The following is a 21,955-nucleotide window of genomic DNA, read 5'->3' as shown; positions in this document are numbered from 1 at the left end:
GAGCCGCTGCATGCGATTAGGTAAACCACGAGGGTAGTTCCCACTGGAAGCAAGACATTTGAATATTTAAAGCTGAACAACTGTTAATACACTCCCCCCTCACCCCCACCCCAAGGTGAAGTTCATGCTCCCCCCACCCTTAACTAGCCAACAATGTCTGGTCAAACAAAAGAGTAAAAGACTACTGGGTCCTTCCGTTCCTCTTCAGCCCAGATTGCCAGCGACCACAATAATCCCTGTAAGAAAAAGGGAAAATCACAATTGGAAAATATAACCATGGGTATATTTTATGGCATGTCGAGGTGATTAACTTTCGAAATAAATCAACTAATTGATTGCTCCACCAGGTGCCTAACGAGACACAGCTGACCTGACGACAGTGATTACTGTTGGCCCTAAATCTGGCCATTGTGAAAAGGTACTGAGGGAACCTTCTCGCAATGGACAGATGTGAATGCTTTTGTTATTGATTGATTAAGAACATTTCCTGGAAAGGAAAGAGCACATATGGTCAACGATACTAACATATTAAAAGTGTTAAGTGCTTGAAGACCAGAATATAATACTTGCATAGCCTCCTCGATATTGACTGAGATATAAAAAGAATCGACGTCCGTACCTTTCTTTATTATAATAGATTATATGTGGTTCTTTTGTCCTCAGAAAGGAGATGAAATGAGTTTGTGTTAATGAAAGGAAAATAAATTTTTATTAACAGTAAGAAAATAAATAATGCATCAGCATGATTTATTCTAATGTTCACCATAAACAGAAGAGATACTATTAAACAGGAGTCAGCATACAGACAAAATATGGTTTGGTTTTGCTCTATAATATAAACATACTATGTATTATATATAATGTTTCAATATCTCCCCTAGCTATTGGATTTACGTGTCATTTATCTTCATATTCATTTCACATTTTGGTCATGACCTTTACTGTGGAGACAGTGGTTGATTGGCCTGTGTTTCGCTCAGCAGTCCGGATATTTGTTTCTGCTACAGAGGGCCACACTGTGGTTTTAATACATGGACTATTTCAGGTTGTGTGATAAAAAATGTAATTATAAATGTTTGAAATGGCACGCGATGAACATGTCACCAAAACACATACACTACTAACGCTGGTAAACATTGTATCCTCTGACATCCAGGCAGGTTGATTACGTTTTGATGAGTGAACACACAAAAATGAGTGTGACACATTTTTTTCAATGTGATATTTCGTCCAAATTAGATTTGCCTTCAGAGTAATTTAAAAGTCCATAGATCAAGAAAAAGCCAAAGAGGAATTTCAGCTTTTAACCAGATGATCAGTGATATTAAAACAGATGTTATAACCTCCCAAACCTTGATATTTCTAAGTGGCTCCGAGGGAGGTTCCTTGAACACATAGAAGACCTTTTCAGGGCTCTGCTTCAACTTCATTGCAAAAAGCAGCATATAAAGCAAACTCTGACATTTCTAAGTCAAATAGGCTGCCTGGAATCTACCCAACCGTAGCAGAGGTTCATTTGTGCTGAAAATGGAGTGTCTATTAAATCGGTGCCTCACCTTGACACAGTCTGTTGAGCAGAGTAATTAAGCAAACTCTGCAGTTCAAACATGAGATTCTATCATAATGAATATTTCACTTGACATAGATAGATAAATAACGAGGGTTAATTCCAATTTCAGACAGTTCCGTGTGCTAAAAAATACATGCACATGTCGATAGAAAGGGATTATTTATGCTGCTGTTGACACTGTTTTTCTTTCTTCCAAGTGGGTCTGTGTGTTTCTGTGTCCTCACTATAAACAATATCTCTGCTGTTGAAATGGATCCACTACATCTGGAGGTCAGGCCTTATATTCAATCTTGAGACACATTGAAAAAAAATAATCCATTAGGGTTCATCTTTCCTGCATCAGCCATTCTATTGTGGTGCTGCAGTGAGATCTGTTTTCATCAGGCAGATTCAATACGTGAGCTGGGCAATGAAAAGAGTGCAATAGAGTTGGATGAAGAGAGGCGGGGTGAGAATGGAGGGGGTGGGGGGGAGGGGGGAAGGTGGCATTGTGGGTAGGAAAGCAAGAAATTGCAAAGAGGAAAGAGGTAACTCTTATTCAAAATGAGCATATACCTCCAGTTTTCCGTCCCTCCTGGATTTCATTATTAGATATTTTAGAGATAATTCAGTTGAGTGAAATAAGGTTATTCTATCTCAACAAAAGGTTCACAGCTTCTGGTTTCTAAACACGTGCCTATGTGATTCAAGTTTAGAAGTACTCCATTGCAGGTGCAACATACGAACATAGAATAAATAGGGCGATTATATAACAAGTGGAGTAGAGCCGTATTACAGCAGTTGATCATGGTACGGGGGCTGTTGGCGAACTGTGAGACTTAACAGTGTTCAGATTTAGATCTCTCGGTGGATACAGCAGTGGATTGTGGGTGTGGATCCTCCAGACCAATGACCAGCATCAAGATTTTCACTCACATGCAAACTGAAATCGAGAGAATATTAAAAGACTTGCTGCATGGTCCGTTACCGGATTTCAAAAAGGGGCCTTTTGACATTTGAGGTGAGAAATAGGTCATGCGGTTGGTAAATCTATCTTCATTTTAGATTGAAAAGGTTAGTTTAAAGTTTGTTTGGGGAGTTTCCAGAGAATTTCCGCGATTGCTGCTCGCAGGGGTTTATTTGATGAGTTGTTCCTTCAGTCTTAAAATAATAGCGTACACAGCCGTGTACTCTTTTGCTCAGAATAAATTGTTTTATGGTCATTATTCATCTCATAATTGGCTGCTTGGTTCCATGCGTAAAACTCTTGATGAAGGATTTTATGAAACAAGTGGAGTGAATGAATGCAAACTTCATCTCAAAATGTTGAGGTTCATTTTTAGCTGCAGATTAATACACATTTGGTTAGTAAAAGAGTATTTACAGTAGCAGGATGGGGATTGTGGGCATGAGCCTACATGGGCACTGTAATGAAGGAACATATTTGCCAGTTTGTTTTTAATAGGAAAACAACAATGGAGATCTGAATCGAGCGATAGGCCAACATATTTATAAAACTTTTTTTTTTAAACAATTAAGTGATATCAACTTGGGTTTTTAGGAACTTGCTTTTGCCATTTTCCACTAATTTCTAACATTGTAAATAAACCCAACAATGAATCAACAAGATGTCAAAATATTTTGCAGATTTATCGACCCGCCTTTCAGCCGAAAACATTGTTGGGTTTGTTTTTTGCCAACATAATAAAACTGTAATATGTTGCCAATCTGATTGTTTAGCTCGATACAAAATTCGCAGCATATTTTCTGCTTCCACATGACTCATGTAACATGAAACAAGGCGACAGTTGAGTCTGCATCTCTAAGCTAACGCAGCTAACATCGCTAACAGTGCTGACAGAGCTAACAGTGTTTACCTGAGGGGGAACCGGGGGTGAGTGCTACGCTAACCCACTCGGGGTCAGGTTCGCGTTCTCTACTTTAACCATCATTTAATGCTCTGAATATCACATTATAGACAACATTGAAGTTTTAAGCAATAATATCAGGAGTTGAGAGAAGCTAACTGTCCCGTCCAAGCAGGTGGGGATTTTTGTTAGGTTTTTTTCTTTTTTTTCTTCTGCTGACTCTCCAAACCAGAAAGATATAATTAACTGTACGTAATTGTATAAAGAGGCCATTTTCAATTCATACTTTTTCTTTTTTTCTGGTGCTTATTGTGTCTGAAGCCCCTCCTGGCCAAACCTGATATCTTTCAGAGAGCTCTTTTCTCTGATGCTCTGATGCACTTGGCAGGGCCTCCCTCTCTGTTAATGCCCCCACTGTCATACCATCTACAAGTTCCAAAACACATTAGACATTTAATAGCCATGCTCAGGTTGCATTGATCTTATCAATACAGCCCAGAAAGATACACATCTCTGCTGCTGCTGCTGCTGCTGCTAGGGAATAATGTCTGGACTCACAAGTGAAGTACTCTTGTTGTTGTCTAATATTTCTTTATTTACACAAAAACTTGCCGAAAGCAAAACTATTTTATCATTGGCTTGATATGTTTGAGATTCACACCTGTGCTCTGACAACATCTGCAATCTATTTGAACAGAAAGGCTCCACATTCAATTATGGTCCATTTAAAATGCGCCCTTAAATTTGAATGACATGCATGCCAGCGACTGGAATATATTATCTTTGATTAAGGTTTTTTCATGTTCCTCAATGATGCATGCAATATTAGCCATCATCAAACTGGCTCGAGTGTGATGTTTTGAATATGTAACAGATGATGAATGCATAATCAGCCAGAGGATGTTGTGTTTAACTGCTATGTATTAGCAGAAAGAGCTATATGCAGCAGGAGCTATATCCATCAAAGTCCCAGGTATTATCTCATTTGTTATTTCCCAGAACGCAGGATGTGAATCCGCCTAAATGAGGGTCAGTTCATTTGAAATGAGGGTGGTCCGCCTGATGTATTCATAGTCAAATTCATATTCTTAATTTCTTTTGTTACCCACATCCAAATGTAAGAATGTCCTCCCATGCTCCTTATCGCCAGTTGTGAGGTTAATTATCAAGTGTAAATCCTACCCTGATTGTCATGTTAAGTTGGGTGGATGCCTGTGTTTTCTTTTCTTTCAATTCTTTTTTACTCGCGAGGCATTAAATGCTTCTGGCAGGTGCTCGCTCTCCAAGACTGCGTGAATGAAATATGAGCTGCAATGTCAACTGAACTTGTCACAGACAAGCTGGGATGAATTAATGATAAGAGAGCAGAGGTGTTTTTTAATGTGTTCTCTCTCTGATGGAAGGTCTCACCAAACGTATTATCGCATACTGTACACCTGCTGGTTTTTGTATAAACATGAAACAGGAAGAAAAAAAAAGTGGATTAGAGATGAGGTGATGCATTTATAGAGAAAATCTTGGTCTGCTAATTCAAAGTCTGGAAAAGAACGATTTGTCCGTCACCTTGACTTTACAGAACTACTGTAATTAAATGAGTTTAGACTTTTCCAATATGGACTTTAATGGAAAAGGTAAGACAACTTCCTGCTCTTTAAGGCTTTGCATTCTATACTTTTCATTCAGATGAAGAAAACCTCTTTCTCCTTTGAAAGACCTTCATTTTCAGTCATTTTTTAAAGGGATTAGAGCTTCTGCAGAAAATGATTGAACGTCTGCCGCTTTCCACCACAGTTCAACAAGCCCAGTGATGGACTGGGACTTGTATTAGTTATTCCAATGTTGATTCAGGCATAGATGATTTTAAATGATCATTGCCCTCTGCGGAACACAAATAGCACTGACGGCCTCTTGAAATCTGCCGCGGGGTAAAAAAGAAAGCTGTTCTTTAAACTGTTTCCCTCTTTTTCTTTCTCCACTTTTTTGTGATTATTTATTTTGAAATTGTCCCTTAGGCTAATGTTCCATTTGGCATTTCACACCTCCCTCTCCCATAAATGAACAATCACAGCCATAAATCACTGGACAAACAGAGACTTGTGCAAACCCTAAAAGGTTTAGAGATTTATGTAACACATTCATGTTTTCCACTTCCTCATTTTAGTACTCCACTGGTAAAGCCTAGCTAATAAAAGGTCCTATTAATATTTCCTGTTGCTTAGCAACGGCAGGCAGCAAGTAATAGCATTCTGTGGAAAAACAGATGACCGATAAGGAAAAATTCAATTCTTTTCTCATCTCCTGGGAGAAAGTGCCTTATTTTTCTGGCAATGTGATATGAAACTGTAGTTTTATATTAAGAAATATCTTTAAAGAAATATAGGTTATTTTCCAATTTCATCTTTTTGAGGCGGTTTTATTGCAACGGCAGCTCATCTATTTTCTCCAGGCTGATAAAGCCAATTAACCTATCGGATTAAGCTAATCACAGGATAAAGTGTGGACTTAATTTCTTTATTTGTAATCAGAAATTCTACAGGGATGGTGTTAAATAACACACAAAGCAAACTTTAAAAGGATCAGTATATGAGATTCATTATGTTGTACAATTTAACCGTATTTTGTACAAACACAGGCCAGTGCTATGCAAAATCCCTTTTATTAACACTGCCTATCAGCGTGATCTCAGGTAATGGATTAGGATCTCCATGGTGACAATTTTCAATTTAGATAATTCATCACATCGTATTTAAAAAACAACTGAGGAAAAGATGCGTTATCACACACATGTTGTTGCCGCCGTCCTCATCCATACTGTAGATGTGATCAACAGCGGCATTCAAGCAAAGAACAGGAGCTAAAGAAACAAAGGCAGGTTCAGCTGCAGGAGATAGCCGGTGTTATGAAGCTGATACATAGATAAGGGATTTCATATTACACTTAGCCACGGGCCCCTGCTGAGATTTATCATGCCATGAGATCGTGTCCATATTGCACTGTGGCCTATCTCAAGCATCCATCAGCTCATTCTGCTTTCACCACCAGGAATATTGTGCCGTGGCGGCGGCGGCGGAGAGCCGTCCCATGTCATCTCACTCAGGGACGTCTCCCCTGCTGTGCCACCAGCCACCAGTTCAGCACAACACTGCCACTCTGTCTGCTAATGTGCCCCAAGAGTGGCTCGAGCTGGGCTGATGACAACACTTTGTGTCTTCATGTAACGCATGAATGTGCTGCGTTACTGTCCTCCAGCGGAGAGGCGGCCGCTACGGGCACATTTAATGGGTAGCGTCCAGTCTCGATGGTGCGATGGAAGAAATGTTTCTAGAAATGATGAGATAAATGTCACGGTTTACGTTTGATATCGGAGTAGAAAGAAAAGCAGGGCAGAAGATCTCACTGAAGACACTAAATGAGTCAGATGAACATTGACAAGATCATGATACTAATACAAAAATCAGTTTTAAAATACAAAAAAATACAATAGCAATATTTTGTATCACTTGTTTTCACTAACGAAGTGGCTCAATTCTGTATTATTTCTATTTTCTGAGCTCTTTGGAGTAAAAACAACAACGTCCCCTCACCACAAGATGTAGTGATCCGTGTGGTCTTACAGTATGAAGTCCAACATTTAGATTGGGACATTTAATCTGATTGTTTATAGGGATTCTTTTTTTTTTGAGGGGAAAATATGTCAAAACAAAAGCAGTAAGCCTCATGCATAGACCGTACAGCAGTGAACATGTGTGATTACACGTACAGTGCCGAATAGCAATGAGTTCATTTGTTTTGGTAATCCGCTGCCTCGTCCAAAGCAGGAGAATACAGAGGAGAGAGCGTCTGTCAGAAATGTGTGAAACCTTCTCACAGAGAGATTTCACACATAGAAATCACCTCCCCGTGACCTGCGGCTTGCAGTACTGTACGCTCCCACTTTTCATGTGTGTGCTCTTTCTTGTTTTTGTATTCATTATTTCTGCATCTACATTCATGTTTTTGTTGTTGTGCGAGCACAGGCTGGCACACACACACACACCTACATTCAAACCTACACGCACGCACACACACACACACACACTCTTTGACTCGGCAGCCAGGAGTCTCATTAGTGGCAGCAGAGGAGCCGTGCCGTCTGCTGTCAAGAGTGTGTGTCCCTACCGCTCCTCACAACCGTCTCCTACATGTCATGTCAGGCAAGCCTCTGATTCTCTGACGCCGAGCTTTGTGAGGTGAGCTCGGAGACACGCCCGGGCTGAGAGGGGAGCGGGGCCGCGGGAGAAAGAGACAGTGAGAGAGAGAACAAGGTAGAGGGAGAGAGAATAAAGACTGAGGAACAAGTGAGAGAACTGGGGAGGGGGAGAGAAAATAAAAGCAAAGGAGGTTCTGACATTAGCGGTAATGAGGAACATGGAGGATGGCGCCGAGGGGGATATCCTGACATTACTATCTGCAAATCCACCACTGCCTTGTTGCTGCCACAGAGTCACTCTGAGAGGCGTTCAGGGTGGTGCAGTAGCTTTCAAACCAACAGTCAATCTCTTTGTGCAAACGCCTCCAGCAATACTTTTAGATTTAGTCATTAATAATAATGATATTAACAGCCACGAGCATTAAGTTATTTCCACTCATCGGGAAATAAAATACCAACACATGTTGTATGCAACGTTATAAAAGTTGACCTTTTTACCCTACTTCTGTTTTTATTTTTTTACTTGAGCTTTTTTGGCACAACTTTTAAAAAAGTAACTCTCGTATTTCATGACAATATCAAACGCGTTGGCGCAGACTCCGTTTGGCTTTCGTATATATTTAATCGCATTCCACTCCGACGCGCTCGCGTTTTTCTTTCTCTTTTCAAGTTTGTGTGTCGAAAACTCGTAATTATTTTCTTGCGCGGTTCGTTTGTGCCAGATGAATAACTTCATCACAGTTCAGAGGTGCAAGAGCAAGTTTTTCAAATTTTTCCTCCTGACTGGCGTGTAATTGGAAGGATTGAGAGTGACCTTATCGTGTCTTGTTTTGCCAACATGGAGCCACTGCCAAGCTGTTAAACAAAATGAGGTTTTAATAGCGTGCCGCTAAATGCAGTTGGCTGCTAATACACCTGGATCACAGCATCATATTACAGCTGACTGAAAGTCTCCTTCTCTTATTGAATCATACTTTACAAGTAGTCATTTAAAAAATACGTTCAATTAAGCTTCAACACATTCTTAAAACACTAGTGTTTCTTCATTTTAAACCTCCCGGCATCCGCAGCCCATCATCTCTCCTTACTTAGCGTCTGTCTGATGTCACGAGAAGGCAGAAGGAGCGTTTTTTTCTTTCTTTTCTGCCTTTGCTTTCAGACTTAAGTAGCGTATGATTCATAAATCCACTCTCTTATTAATTCTCCTCAGCTTGTGTAAATGACCCTCCTGGGTATATATAAGCTTGATAAACTGAAGACATGGATGAAGGGAGAGAGAAGAAGAGACAGAAAGAGAGCGAGGGAGGTGTGGAGGCTCGAAGGCTCTTTGAGGAACAGAGTTGTTAGTGCTTTGCCCTCGGGGTCAATGAGAAGTAGCTTTGAGGCCCGGGGTTGGCTCCCCACCTCAAGGCGTGTTTACCACCGTGTTGCGCGGCGGCTGTGCTTTTGAAGGATCAGTCTCGAACGCGCCTCTAATTAAAGCTGTCACGGCTGGGTGCCTGCAGGGATAATGTTCTATTATTATAGTCATTTGTTTCAATTAAACGCTGGGTGATTTTACAATAGCAGCCCGTGAACCTGTGTGAGTGAGCCATCACTCTCAACAAGATGGCTCCAGTCAAGCAGGCAGCGGGGAGAGGGACGTCTCGGGACTCTCGGGGAGCGTTGATCGCCGCGTATTCAAACGGGGACCGAGGCGGCCCGAGTGTGTGATTAAAGCAGACCGAGCAGGTGATGTCTCTTTTAACCCTTGTGTTGCCTTAGGGTCATTTTGACCCGAATCAATATTACACCCTCCCCCCGCCTTAGGATTAATTTGACCCCATTCAATGTTTAATGTCGGTGTTCTTTCGGTAGTCAACAAACAAACATAAAGTGCCTCACACTTAAACTTGGAAAACAATATTAATTCTAATAATTTTCTGGAGGTTTTAATTGCTGGCGTCAAATTGAACCCAAAGGGTAAAATATGTTAGTAAATATAAAGGTAACAGGAGGGTGAAACATTGAATCGGGTCAAAATGACCCAAAGGCGGGGGGAGGGTGTAATATTGATTTGGGTCAAAATGACCCTAAGGCAACACAAGGGTTAAAATCAAAATACAAACACATTTTAAATACGTTAAAAAAAAAGAAAGCTAAATCATGAGCAAACGTATTTCACCTTTCCTTTACATTTCAGAGTGAATAGACCCTGCACTTAATTAAAAACTGACACGCAGAAGATTCATTGACTCGTTTTTTTTTTTAGACGATGATAAAAAAAGTTAAAGCGCGACATTCATTGATTCTATCGCATCAAGAGACTGGTTTATTATGATGCTCGGGCATTAAAACCTCGCGTAGCAATCACCCTGCTAATTTAAATGACGAAACAGATGCCACTCTGGTATAATTATCATAAGGACGGAGCAAGGTTAGCTGCTTCAGTCTCCTCTTTCTCCTTGGAGCTGTATGAAGCTCTCCTCTCCCCTTTTCTCATCTCTGTGCCGGTGGTCAAATCCCCTTAGCTAAATCAAATGGTGCAGGCAATCGGAGCGGCCGTGAAACCATTTCAAAGGTAGGGTCAGCAGTAGCAGGAGAACAATGGCTTTGTGATATTCCATCTCGCACACAATGTGCTACACGTAATTGGAAAGCCTTTGTTATTTGACTCCCATTTGACTATGATGTACAAGATGTGAATACAAACACGACAGGCGTAGCCATGGCGGAGGAGCGCGCTCGCACCGAGTTTCCTGGCTTTACATCACAGTTTAGGTCTGCCTGGCTGCTCGGCACCAAAAAGCAATATTTAACTGTCCTCTTGCTAACTTTGGTGATGGATTTGAGTCCTAAAGTCGTGTTTTTCGTGTGTGTGTTTTTCCTCTGTTGTGTCTTTTGGCCTCTCTCTCTCTTCCAGCACATCATCTCCTCCCCCCCCCCCCCCCCCCCTTTTTCCTTCTCTCCACTTATGAGAGACTAAGATCTCCTGGGGCCGTACAACAACACAGCTAAATTGCTGGGGGTTAAGCACAGCTACAATACCCGAGAGAACTTAGAATCCAACTTTATAAGTGATCTAAATATAGATTAATATAGATTTAGGGCACTGCAGCGCTCACGTTGGCAGCTCCTGGTTCATAACTGTATCACAAAAATACAGCAGTTCAGAAAAAGCCTGAGCGACGATGAGCAGAGTATTCAAGGAGTTAGCTCCTTCATTATTGAATAAGTCTACTTGCTATCTTTCTCAAACTACAACCATCGATCACTCAAAAAACAACATTACATCATGACATAATTGTCACGCTTCGTCACACATCCAGGAAAGAAATTGGTATTATAGGATGTCCATGAGAAGGCTATATGTGTTAAATACTAAAAGCAGAGTGTGTAGTGACCATCCACATCCTGTTACTCACCGTGCACCCCCCCCCCTCCTTCCATTTGGATGATACCATTAGGAATTAGCATACAGTACCTATGGCAACCGGCAACCTTTGTCAGACTCTTTCATAATATTTGAACAGCCGTCTGCTGCTGGCTTTATTTAGCTCAGGCTTGATGGCGCTATGCGATAACTTCTTGCTCTTTCCGTCTCACACAGGTGAAAGCACCAACTAAAAACACCCAGAGACAATTTAAGAAAAGGTGACATGAGAGCATGTGAGCGCATTATCACAGCGGGAATGTTGTGAGTAATGAGGACTGGTCCTTTAGGTGTCAAGCTGCTTTTAGTAACTGTAAAAAGGTTGCATGCACGTTCATACTTAGAAGTGTCTCTGTGATTACATTGATGTGTCTTTGTTTTTTACAGTAGCCGTAGTCTCCGTTTCATTAGACTTTCCCTGATGTGCAATACTACATCTGTATCTGTGTTTTCTGGTGACTTGCTGCTCCATTAGTTCGGACAGAGCCCTCAGCTCTAATGGAAATTGAGTCAATGTTATGGCAGATGAAAGTGTGCTGGATTCAAAATAAAATCAAAAAAATACAGTGAATTATTCTTTTTTTTGTTGCTGAAAATGAATGTCATTTGACTCGCTTCTTCCACAAGAATAAGGTGAATTGGTATGTAACATCAAAAATACAGTAAAAAATACGGTGTCACAAATCAATCAGCTAAAATGGGAATTTTTAAATTTATTTCTGTACATCTGATCTTTCCTGTTTCTACTCTTACGAGGCTGACACCCACAATGCCACGGTGCCTTCCCCCGGTGAACCCTCTGCATGTCTCCTTCTTGTTTATATTAAACATGGTGTGGCTCAGATTAAAGGGTGACAATTTTGCCTGGAGGCTGTTGCTATGGAAATGTGTCTGCCATAGCTTTGATAGGCCATTCATGTTTGATTAATTGGTTTTTCAATGCTTCTTGGTTTGTGAGGACCCTTAAAGAGCAAGTCCATGGCAAATGGAAAATTAATGGATTTCTATTTCCTTCGCTTTCCCCTTTCTTCCTCTTTTCTCCCCCTGCCTGTCTCACTACTTATTTTTGCTGAAGCTGTTTCCTCATGTTTTAAGAAGTGTAGTGATGGTGTTGTGAATTATGATTGGAAGCTGGAGATTGCCATGGATGGGGGAGGTTATAGAGCTTGGTTATTTGAAATGCAAAAGGAATGTCTTTGTTCATGGCTGGCTTTTGTGTGCAGCTGCTGAGGCAAACACAGAATCTAATGTCGCGTGAATATTATGAGTTTTCAAAGCAGGCCAGAGCCTCGTACAACATTACTTTGTTGTGCATTTGTATTCTAGCAATCTACTGGGACCAATTATGATTAGAGAGCCGAGCCTTCATCTTTGAACCTCTACTCGTGTTTATCAGGACCTCATATGCTCGGGACTTTTCAATTTGATCTTTTTAGCACTTCGCTAATTTGTAATGTATTATTTAACTCGTAAATATTTCAAAGAGCTAACAAATGCTAGTTCATCACTTTCTGATCTGTAAATTGCCAAATATTCCCATTCATGCCTACATTAAAAGCCTCCTTTGGTGCGTGCTCATGTTCTGTCCTCGTGAATCTTGAAGAAAAGATTTGTATGTCGTTATTACAGAAGATCTTTTAAGATGGCTAAGAGCAGAACTTTGTGAGAGTCTGATTCTGTAATCACTCTGAAGGATGCTCTCCATGTGGGGGTCATTCTCCAGCGGCGAGCACCATTTATCTTTCAATTTTAGGGCCCCAAGTGTTGAAAAAGGTGTTGTTAAACATGGCAGGAAGTGATATTGTTCTCTTTCATAGCACACAGTGAGCATAATAAATCTGCAGGGAGTTGATACGGTTTTTATCAATGCCATTGTGCAATGATTGCGGAGCAAGGTAATTAGATTTCTGACTTCTTACTACTTCATTTTCAGAAGCAGGAGCTGAAGTCTTGCACCAAACACCAACCATGTGATTGTGTCTTAAGGACCCTGGTGGGCCTGCACTTATGGAACTTCCTATAGATTGCCGAAATGTAAATATAACTCGATAGAAATTAACTATTTTACCTTTGATTGTTATAGGGAGGTCTCTTGAGTTAAGTGCTACTGGACCTGTGAGTTACATGTCTGAGCGTTGAACATTTGGCTTGAGGTACCATTCCAACTTGTAGGTGTGGAAAACGTTGATTTGTATCGAATGGTGGAAAAAACGTCTTTATTAGATTGTTAGGTCGAGGTTTTCATTGAAAAACGTGCAATAACTGAGTGTTTTGGCTACTTCTACATCAGAACACAATACTAACATATTGTCATCTTAAATAATGAGCTTGTTCGCAAACAGTTGCTCATCTTCCACATCTTTCAACAATATTATCATTCATTTAGAGTCCTATCTCTGGAATTTAAATCTCATATTTACTCTCATTCTAACTTGTTTTTTGGTTTCCATCGACTCCTGATTAAAGTGTCTGGCTCTTTAGCTGATAAATGATTCATTATGTTCACCAGCTAGTCGCTAACTGGCAACGGTCTGGTGTTAGGCAGGTAGTGTGCAGTGAGCATCTTCTGTGGACTTCTTAGTAAGAAAGAAATTAAAGGAATTAAAACACTGTATAGCTGAGGGGTCTCTCTCTATGGCTTCAGCTCTACAAGCTATTATGTGATCTATGAAAGATAATAAAAAAATACCGCTTACAGTAGCTGCTCCCAATAGCTGTCCCTTCTTCGACAATGATTTTAAAATATGTTTTGCTTTAAAAAAACTCATCTTTAAAAAGGGTATATTTGGCTCACATTTGCTTGACGGAGAGCATTTGCTTGTCTCCATCCATCGAGCCCCACTGACTGCCGCTCTCAGCAGATTCCATTCACCTCCAGCTCACTGAAAATGTAGATTTTCTGGCTGTGACAGTGAACGAAAACAGCCTGAAAGATTTCATGTTATTCGTTTATTCGAGGGATATTTAGCTTATTAACCACCTTGCTCCCAATATTCAAATGTGATCGCAGGTATAAAGGTCAGTGGTACCAAAAAGCAAAAGATAAAATTGGCCACAAAACCTGCAAGTTGAAAAATAGTGGCTGTTCCTGTCTTAACTCTCCTGTCGCCTTAGGGTCATTTTGACCCGATTAAATATTTAACCCTCCTGTCGCCTTAGGGTCATTTTGACCCGATTCAATGTTTCACCCTCCTGTTACCTTTATATTTACTAACATATTTTACCCTTTGGGTTCAATTTGACGCCAGCAATTAAAACCTCCAGAAAATTATTAGAATTAATATTGTTTTCCAAGTTTAAGTGTGAGGCACTTTATGTTTGTTTGTTGACTACCGAAAGAACACCGACATTAAACATTGAATGGGGTCAAATTAATCCTAAGGCGACACGAGGGTGTAATATTGATTCGGGTCAAATTGACCCTAAGGCAACACAAGGATTAAGAAAAGACAGTTGCAATTGTCTTCTTTTATCCCAACAGACATGCCCTCATTACATAAAATCGTGTTCTTACTTTTGCTTTTGTCCAAATAATAAATTGTTTCTCAAATTTTAAAATGTAATTTCCACTCCTCCAAGTCTTTGCATATTGGGCTCATTGGCACACTTTTATTACTTTGAGTCGAGGAGAAGATGGTAAAGCTGGTGTTCTTCTCTCACCCCAGATGCAGGAGATGGCTTTGCACCACCACCAACAGCAACACCATCACCAGCACCCAGATGGCTCTCATTATGACCCCGCCCGTAACCACCCCCTGATAAACCGCTCACCTCCGATACTCCCCAACCCCATGAGCGCACTGACCCAGCTAAACCCTCAGGTCAGCAGGAGTGCACTGCCTCATGGTTCCCCTTCACCTCCCGGAAGTAAATCGGCCACACCCTCCCCCTCAAGCTCCAATCAGGAGGAGGAGACTGATCCTCATTCGAAGGTACTGATGTGGCAACGCTTGTCTGGCTTGTAGTAGTGGAGTAGGAGGCGAGGGCTTGGCAGCGCTCCTCGGAGACGGTTTGCATGCTCGTGTTGAGCCTAAATGGGAATTCAGGGGCGCTGAATGCTTTTTTATTGGGCTGGGTGGAAAACTGGCATGGTTGCAACATTTTAACTGAAGGAGAACTGAAGCCATGTTTTTCTTTCTTTCTGTATTTAATGGTGTGGTGGAGTGTGGTGTCACATTTGAAAAGAAAATTGACTTGAAATATGTACTTCACGATTGAGTTTTGGCAATCAAATCTTATTTGGTTATTGGAGTTACATAGAATCTGGTTTGAAAACTACTTAAATCACTCATCCGTTTAAATGAGAAGAGAGGGACACTTGTTTAGATTCGTTTGATTTATGTAAATCTGCTTTCATAAATTGCTCACCAACCAATGTCTCTGTGGAATTGCTTCGTTTCCATCAGGGGAATGTGAATGTCTGTATAATTGAATCGGCCACATTCAGATTCTTGGGTGGATTTAAATGCTAGCTTGCAGTGATGCAGTGTAACAAGAAGAGGATCCTTTAGTTAAAGAAAAAAAATATATGCCTGCATATACATCTCTGCTGTGCTTCTCACTGTGTGTGTGTGAATACAAATGATTACCATCACTCCTATCAAGTAAGTAATTCCATTCGCTCTCTCCAGTTCAGTCTGAGACCACATCAAAGCCAGCGCAGATACAGCAGGCGATTTAAAATTCCTTTCACCCCCATGGCATGAAAAGTCTGAATTTATGACTCGCTCAACAACTGAAAAATAAAGATTTCAAAAGGTTTGATAAATTGAACGAACAGATGTTATTTTTGACGAAGTAAGGCAGAAGAAAACCTGTCAACCATTGTCGGTGTGAAAATGTTATTGCCAGTGAAGCATGGAGGCAATATTCAAACGCTGATTAACCGTCTAACAGAGAGCTTGAGTTGTGTATTTAACAAGGTCTCCATGCTTTACCTGGAAGCATTCATCATAGATGCAAGTATTCACTTGGCAGCCCTTGTTTCTGCAGTGTCAATAAGTCGTTTTGTTTTTTGTGTGCTTCTGATGGTCTTCCAGATCACGGGCGAGAAGCGGCCGTCTTCAGAGATGATGAAGCCCAAACCCAAACCCCCAAAAAAGAAGAAGAAGAAGGATCCCAATGAGCCGACAAAGCCCGTGTCCGCCTACGCCTTGTTCTTCAGAGACACCCAGGCCGCCATTAAAGGACAGAATCCCAACGCCACCTTCGGAGACGTCTCCAAGATAGTGGCCTCCATGTGGGACGGATTGGGAGAGGAGCAGAAACAGGTAGATTATTATTCTCAGATTACGGAGAATTGACTGTTAATCGATCCTCGAGCTTCAAGCGTGTATGACGTATGAAAGAAGGGTTTGGCAATGTGTGCTCATCTTTAAAAAACACTCAGAATACAACACTGACATTACATTTTATTACTTTATTATCATATTTAAAGTTGAATTTGGGAATTTGGGAGAAAATATGTCCATCGAATTATTGAGCAACCTCAACATTAGTTTGGAGTTGGGTGTCTGGCGAATTCTTTTCTCCCTGATTTTAGTTTCTACCAACTCCTGAGGGAAATATCTGTCTCTTTAGCCGCTCCACTGTTCACCAGCGAGTTGCTAACTTTATCTGAACATAGAGAACTTTGGGTTTTGAGAACAACATCCTGCTGCAGCCGAAAACCACTCTGTATTCGAACTTCATTTTGGGGCTGATTCACACCAACGGAGGAAATAACTCTGGATTCGGATAATAGTGCTTTTTAAAACTTCTAGATTTAAATGAGTGCTTCAATTGTTGATCCGGGGAAGTTGATTCACTTTTAAAAAAAATCTCTGCTGATTTACAGACGTTTTTTCCAAGTCTATGAGAAAAAAAGGCCTTTTTTGGCCCCATGGCTTCACGTGACGGACCCGGAAGTTGTAATTCAACCGCTTGACCACTAGGTCAAATGTGCTTCAATGCATGACACTCTTTCAGGGAGTTTGCTATAAGCAGAACCAGAACAGGAAAACCACAACGTCAAGCTCACTCTGTGGCTGCATCGCTAAGACGAACACATTTTACATATCATGTGATCCATTGTTAATGACACTTTTTGACAGTCAGATGTAAGTTACTCGCATAAATTTAGTGTAAACCCGATGCACCAGCCCAGTTAAATATTTTTGATTTTGGTATGCAAATTCACAGTCTCTCTCTGTGGAGCATCCAGTTTGGTGAGTCTCTCTGTTGTAACACTGGAAGGCAAACTGATCTATGTATCTGTCATGCAGCTACAAAGATGTAACAATATGGCTTGCAGCTCTGGTATTGCTTGTCACAATATTATGTCCTTCTGACTAGTTAATATGGCTGCTTGGCAGGTAGCCAGTTAGAAAGTTTTAAGAGAAAGTGCAGTCATGGTAAATTGTTTATACAATAGGAGCATCCTTCATATACAGTGACATGATACATCAGAGCCAGAAAACATGGTTATGATCAAGCTAACAATGCCAAAAGTGTATTATCAACTATATTTGTTCTTGTACGCTAGAAAATGCATAATAATATTTATTTAAGAAAAGAAACGATGATGCAGCACCAGAAAATTAAGATTTCCCTTTAAAATCTGATAGTCCTTTATATATAGTGAAGCATAAACGATATTTCCCTCCACACAGAATTAGCGGTTAATATGCAGTGATAACCTTCTATTGTAAGAAGTGTGTTGCCATCAGCAGTGTGGACATATTTCCCCGAACATTTTCAGGAGTCAATTATATTTTATGACCTGGCCTGTGCATACGGAACTGTATTAACATTTACTGCAGTTTAGAGCATTTCCATCCGGAACATTTTCTATTTCATTTTAGCTTTCTAAACCAACAGTCAAGTCAAAGAAAGAGAAAACCGGTGTCTCTGTGGTTTTGGTAACAAATGGTGGCGTGAAATGAATAGAAAACGAGACAGTCTGATGACCATGCGCAGGCTCATATTTTGTAGAATATCCAGTCAGGGTGCAGCGTATTGGGTGTCAAATAAAAGCACCTGTCTCCATGACAAAGTGCAGCCCATTCTCCTCAGCCCCAGCCACCGGCGACGAGACCCCATCTCGCATGTGTGTGTTTTTCTCCCACCAAACCTACTTTATACGCTAGACTTTGGAGGCCGTCTGTCCCTTTTATTTGCAGTTAATTTTTGCCGCCTTCACCGGGGCTCTTCACCATGAATCTTCATTTCGCCGCTGACACCCTTGAATGTGAATTCCTCATTTCCTGTCCTTTTATTTATATCTGTTGCCTGGTGATTTGATCATGCTGGGAATACAAGATTAGCAATTGCCTTGTCCTTGGTTTTGCCTCAAGGACATCTGCTCCCGAAATGTTATTGTTTGTGCTTCTTAACCCTTTGTGTCCTGGATTCTTTTTCACCCGAGATGTTGCACTGTAGATGCATCTCTCTCTCTCTTTCTCTCTCTTTCTTTTCTCTCTCTCCCCCCCCCCCCCCCCCATAAATGCATTTGTCCTTCACAGTATTACCTGGGAACAGAGACGAAACCATACAAATAAAAAAAAGATCCATTTATTGTGCCATTCCACCACTAATTCTTTTATTTGTTTGTGCATTCATGGGATGAATCAAACGTGGCACCTCGAAAAAGACACATAATTAACGTTAGGTAATGATGTCATTATGGAATGAAATGTAGGACCCTGTCTGGGCCATAACACTGTGATTGCTCTAATTATTCTCCGTGACTAACACCGTCACTTATTCCCGAACAACCAACGCATGAACTTGATAACCGTGTATTTACAGAGTTTAACCAATTCGGCATGTTAATAGTCATTAGGAGATGTACAAATGTGTGCTTTCTGTTTGAACAACATGTTAAAGCACGCAGGATCAGAAAACTGCTGACCAGTCATGTTTGGGTGAAATACAGTTAGGATAAAAACCTCTTCACGCCAGGATCTCATGTCGATGTTCACTCTCTGGTCCTTTTCTTTTCATTCTCTTTCCAACGTGGGCCGTCACGTCTCCTATAGGGCCGGTGAGGTGTGTTCTATAACGTCAGTCTGACCCTGTGGAGCCATGTAGGAGCAGCAGGATGTAAACAGCCCTTCCCCTACACACAGCTTTGTTTTAACTACAACGTGGCCGCTGTTTCCAATTACCTATAGTACTTCTCAGACGCATCATGCAGCAGAATTCACATAAATGGAGTGAAGGCGGCATGTTTTATTGCGGTATTTTATTGAAGAAACGATCAGAAGTGTCATTGTTGTGATTTGTGTTCCTTCTGCAATTCTTGGTTGTTTTCTTTTGCTTCCGAGTGTATTCCTCACACACACACTTTGATAGCATTCTTGTGTATTCTCCAGTGTCGCCCTTGAGTTTGGGTGAACAAAGTCTTTTTATTTTTTTATTCATGTTTCGTTTCCTTATTATTAATATATTTTCAGACGCCTTTACAGCGTTTTTTTTTTCATTCCCGGAGGTCTTTGTTTTATAGTGCGAGATCAATGCGTTATTTGGGCTGCGTTATTCCTCAAGGTGACGACATGTTAAAGCTGCCCCAGAAACACAAAAGAATGTGTTTCTTGTTTTTGTTATGTAGGATTAAGATACATTTTCCTTTTTTTCTTTTTTACAATGATAATGAAGTTGAGTAGAAGGAGATGCCTTAGTTCTATTTAATTGAGTCTGCTGTGTTGGAGTCCAGAAATAAAAGGAAAAGTCCACTGTCACTTTATTTAAACTGCATACTTTACTCCCAAACTCCTTCTGGAGGCTGAGTTTTAGCATCTAACGATGATTTTTATCTATTTTCTATTATTTATTCTGCCTCTTTGTCTTGCTTTGACATACACTTAAATGTGTTCTCTTTCTTTAAAAAAAAAAATCCTCTCCCCTCCACTTCCTCTCTTCCTCCTCTCACCGGTCGCTCTTCTTTTCGGTCGTCGGGGTAATCACTCCCTTCAGTGTCAGCAGGGTGCGGAGTTATTGTCTTCTGTAATTAACTGGTTATCAAACAAGAACATTTCATTAAGGTACAATTAGGGGCTAATTCAGGCGGGACACCTCTGTGTCAGGATTACGATGGAGGCATATGCTCTCCCCTTGCAGCTTTGTTATTTTTAATTCATACTGACCTGCAGCCTCTGACGGCTTCAATTGCTAATGAATCCACTCACTTTGGAATAATTAGACATCCTTAGGCATGGTAATTTATTTAAAAGAATCCGTCGTTGCGCGAATCATTAGCTGTGTTAAATTGATTTGAAATTAAAGCTGCTGGGAGAAGTTTGGGGTTCATTAAAGAGGCAGCCACGGCTCTATCAATATTTAAAGGGTTGAGGGCTAGGTTGTCACTTTTTAAAAACATTTTTTACACTTTCATTTATTCCTTGATGGAGATTATCTGTTTGTATTATAAAAAGTCTGCGTTGTATTCTTGTATTCTCGGACTTCCTAATAATGCAATCTTGTTCCAAAATAGCTGAATGAATATCACGGAGGGGAAATAATAATGTTGTAAATCGGGATGAGTGAGAGGATGAACATCGTGCGTTTGAGCAAGAGCTTGTGTCCGTCTTCATCCCAGTTTGTTGTTCTGTGTGTGTATATCTGTTTGTTTATCGACTGGTTGTGTTAGCAGCTGCCAGCCTTTGTGCATTTGGCAACCCATGAATGCTTAATGGTTATTCTACCCCACCTCTTTGAATGAAATGACCCCATCCATGGAGCCACAGACTGCCTCACACTGAGGATCAGTAATCACCCGCTGCATTCAAACACACGTTCTCCTTCATATTAAAATGCTCCAGAGAGGAGCTGAGATCTGAGAGTCTTCCTCATCGATTTAAAGGGTGGACTTTTTTTGCGACTTGTTTTCCCCGCATCCAAAAAAAAGGCGGCGGCGGCGCCGGCTATAAAGAGCCCGTGAGTGACATGCGATGACATTAACTTGAATTCCCTGTCTTAACGCATCATTTGAGGTTCATTCAGAAGGCTTGAGATTGCCTCTTTACGAATGATGTTTTGAATTCTTTTATTTCTTCCCCCCCTTCTCGTCTGAATGATTTGCTGGGACATCAGCTCTGATTAGGAGATGAGCTACAGCCTTAATAGAGGAAGAGGCTGGAAAGCGACACACAAAATGACAAACAGCTTCTCGTCGGTCCTTTAGTGTCATAAAACTCATTTTGTCTCAGTGTCATTTTCACGTCATCGCACTTTCTCTGCATTTCACTCTGAACGTTTTGAAGGAATAAATGATTCAAATGCAGATGGACAAATCTCCTTCCTTTTTTTTTAGAGTTGTTGTTTTTCTTGTCACAGTGCTTCACTGCCTGTTCACACAATCACACCGTGACTCCCAAAATCTCATCCACATCAGTCGGTCTGGACCACTGGTTCATTTCAGCCTTTGGCGTCACCTTGTAATCAATCGTTGTTGTTGTTGTTGTGTTTGTTCCTGCAGAACTACAAGAGGAAAACAGAGGCTGCGAAGAAGGAGTACCTGAAAGCCCTGGCCGCCTACAGAGCGAGTCTGGTTTCCAAGGTAACCGCGGGGGTCACATCTTTGATATACATGGGTCAGCGGCGATATAAAGGGGAATAAATTAGACAAGAGTATTCCTCTCACTCTTATTCCAAGGAAAGGGTCCACTTGGTGTTTGTGTGTGTGTGTGTGTGTGTGTGTGCTCAGAGGAGAACAGTCAAAATTAGGTTTCAAACACACCCAATTCGCAACCTGTGGAGAAATGAAATAAGTAACAGTACACGTCTGTGCGCACGCGCTCGTTATTGTGCACATGTAAGAGCAGAAGTGAGCATTACCCACCATTTGCTGTCCTCCTGGTGTGTCTGTCTTCCCTGATGGGCCACTAATGTGCTCGCTGAGGTTTGCGCACACCTACTGTTCTCTCCCCGCTGCAGTTTACTCCGGTCTGATCCCAGAG

The 21,955-nt window shown here is 41.0% G+C and overlaps 1 protein-coding gene across 2 annotated transcripts in view; it reads left to right on the top strand.

The window, feature by feature from the left end:
- The window catches only part of tox2 (TOX high mobility group box family member 2), a 95,470-nt gene that overhangs the window by 67,817 nt on the left and 5,698 nt on the right, over positions 1-21,955 (top strand). The window contains exons 5-7 of one of the 2 annotated variants that reach the window (XM_056437988.1): positions 14,684-14,950; positions 16,058-16,288; positions 21,475-21,555. In XM_056437988.1, the coding sequence (XP_056293963.1) occupies positions 14,684-14,950; positions 16,058-16,288; positions 21,475-21,555 (579 nt within the window). The remainder of the gene's footprint in view (positions 1-14,683; positions 14,951-16,057; positions 16,289-21,474; positions 21,556-21,955) is intronic. The other variant, XM_056437989.1, reaches the window with a different exon arrangement.

Source organism: Pseudoliparis swirei, chromosome 18, assembly GCF_029220125.1.
Source record: "Pseudoliparis swirei isolate HS2019 ecotype Mariana Trench chromosome 18, NWPU_hadal_v1, whole genome shotgun sequence".
Lineage (NCBI taxonomy): Eukaryota > Metazoa > Chordata > Actinopteri > Perciformes > Liparidae > Pseudoliparis > Pseudoliparis swirei.
The sequence above is the reverse complement of the archived record's forward strand: the minus strand, read 5'-3'. Positions and strand labels throughout refer to the sequence as shown.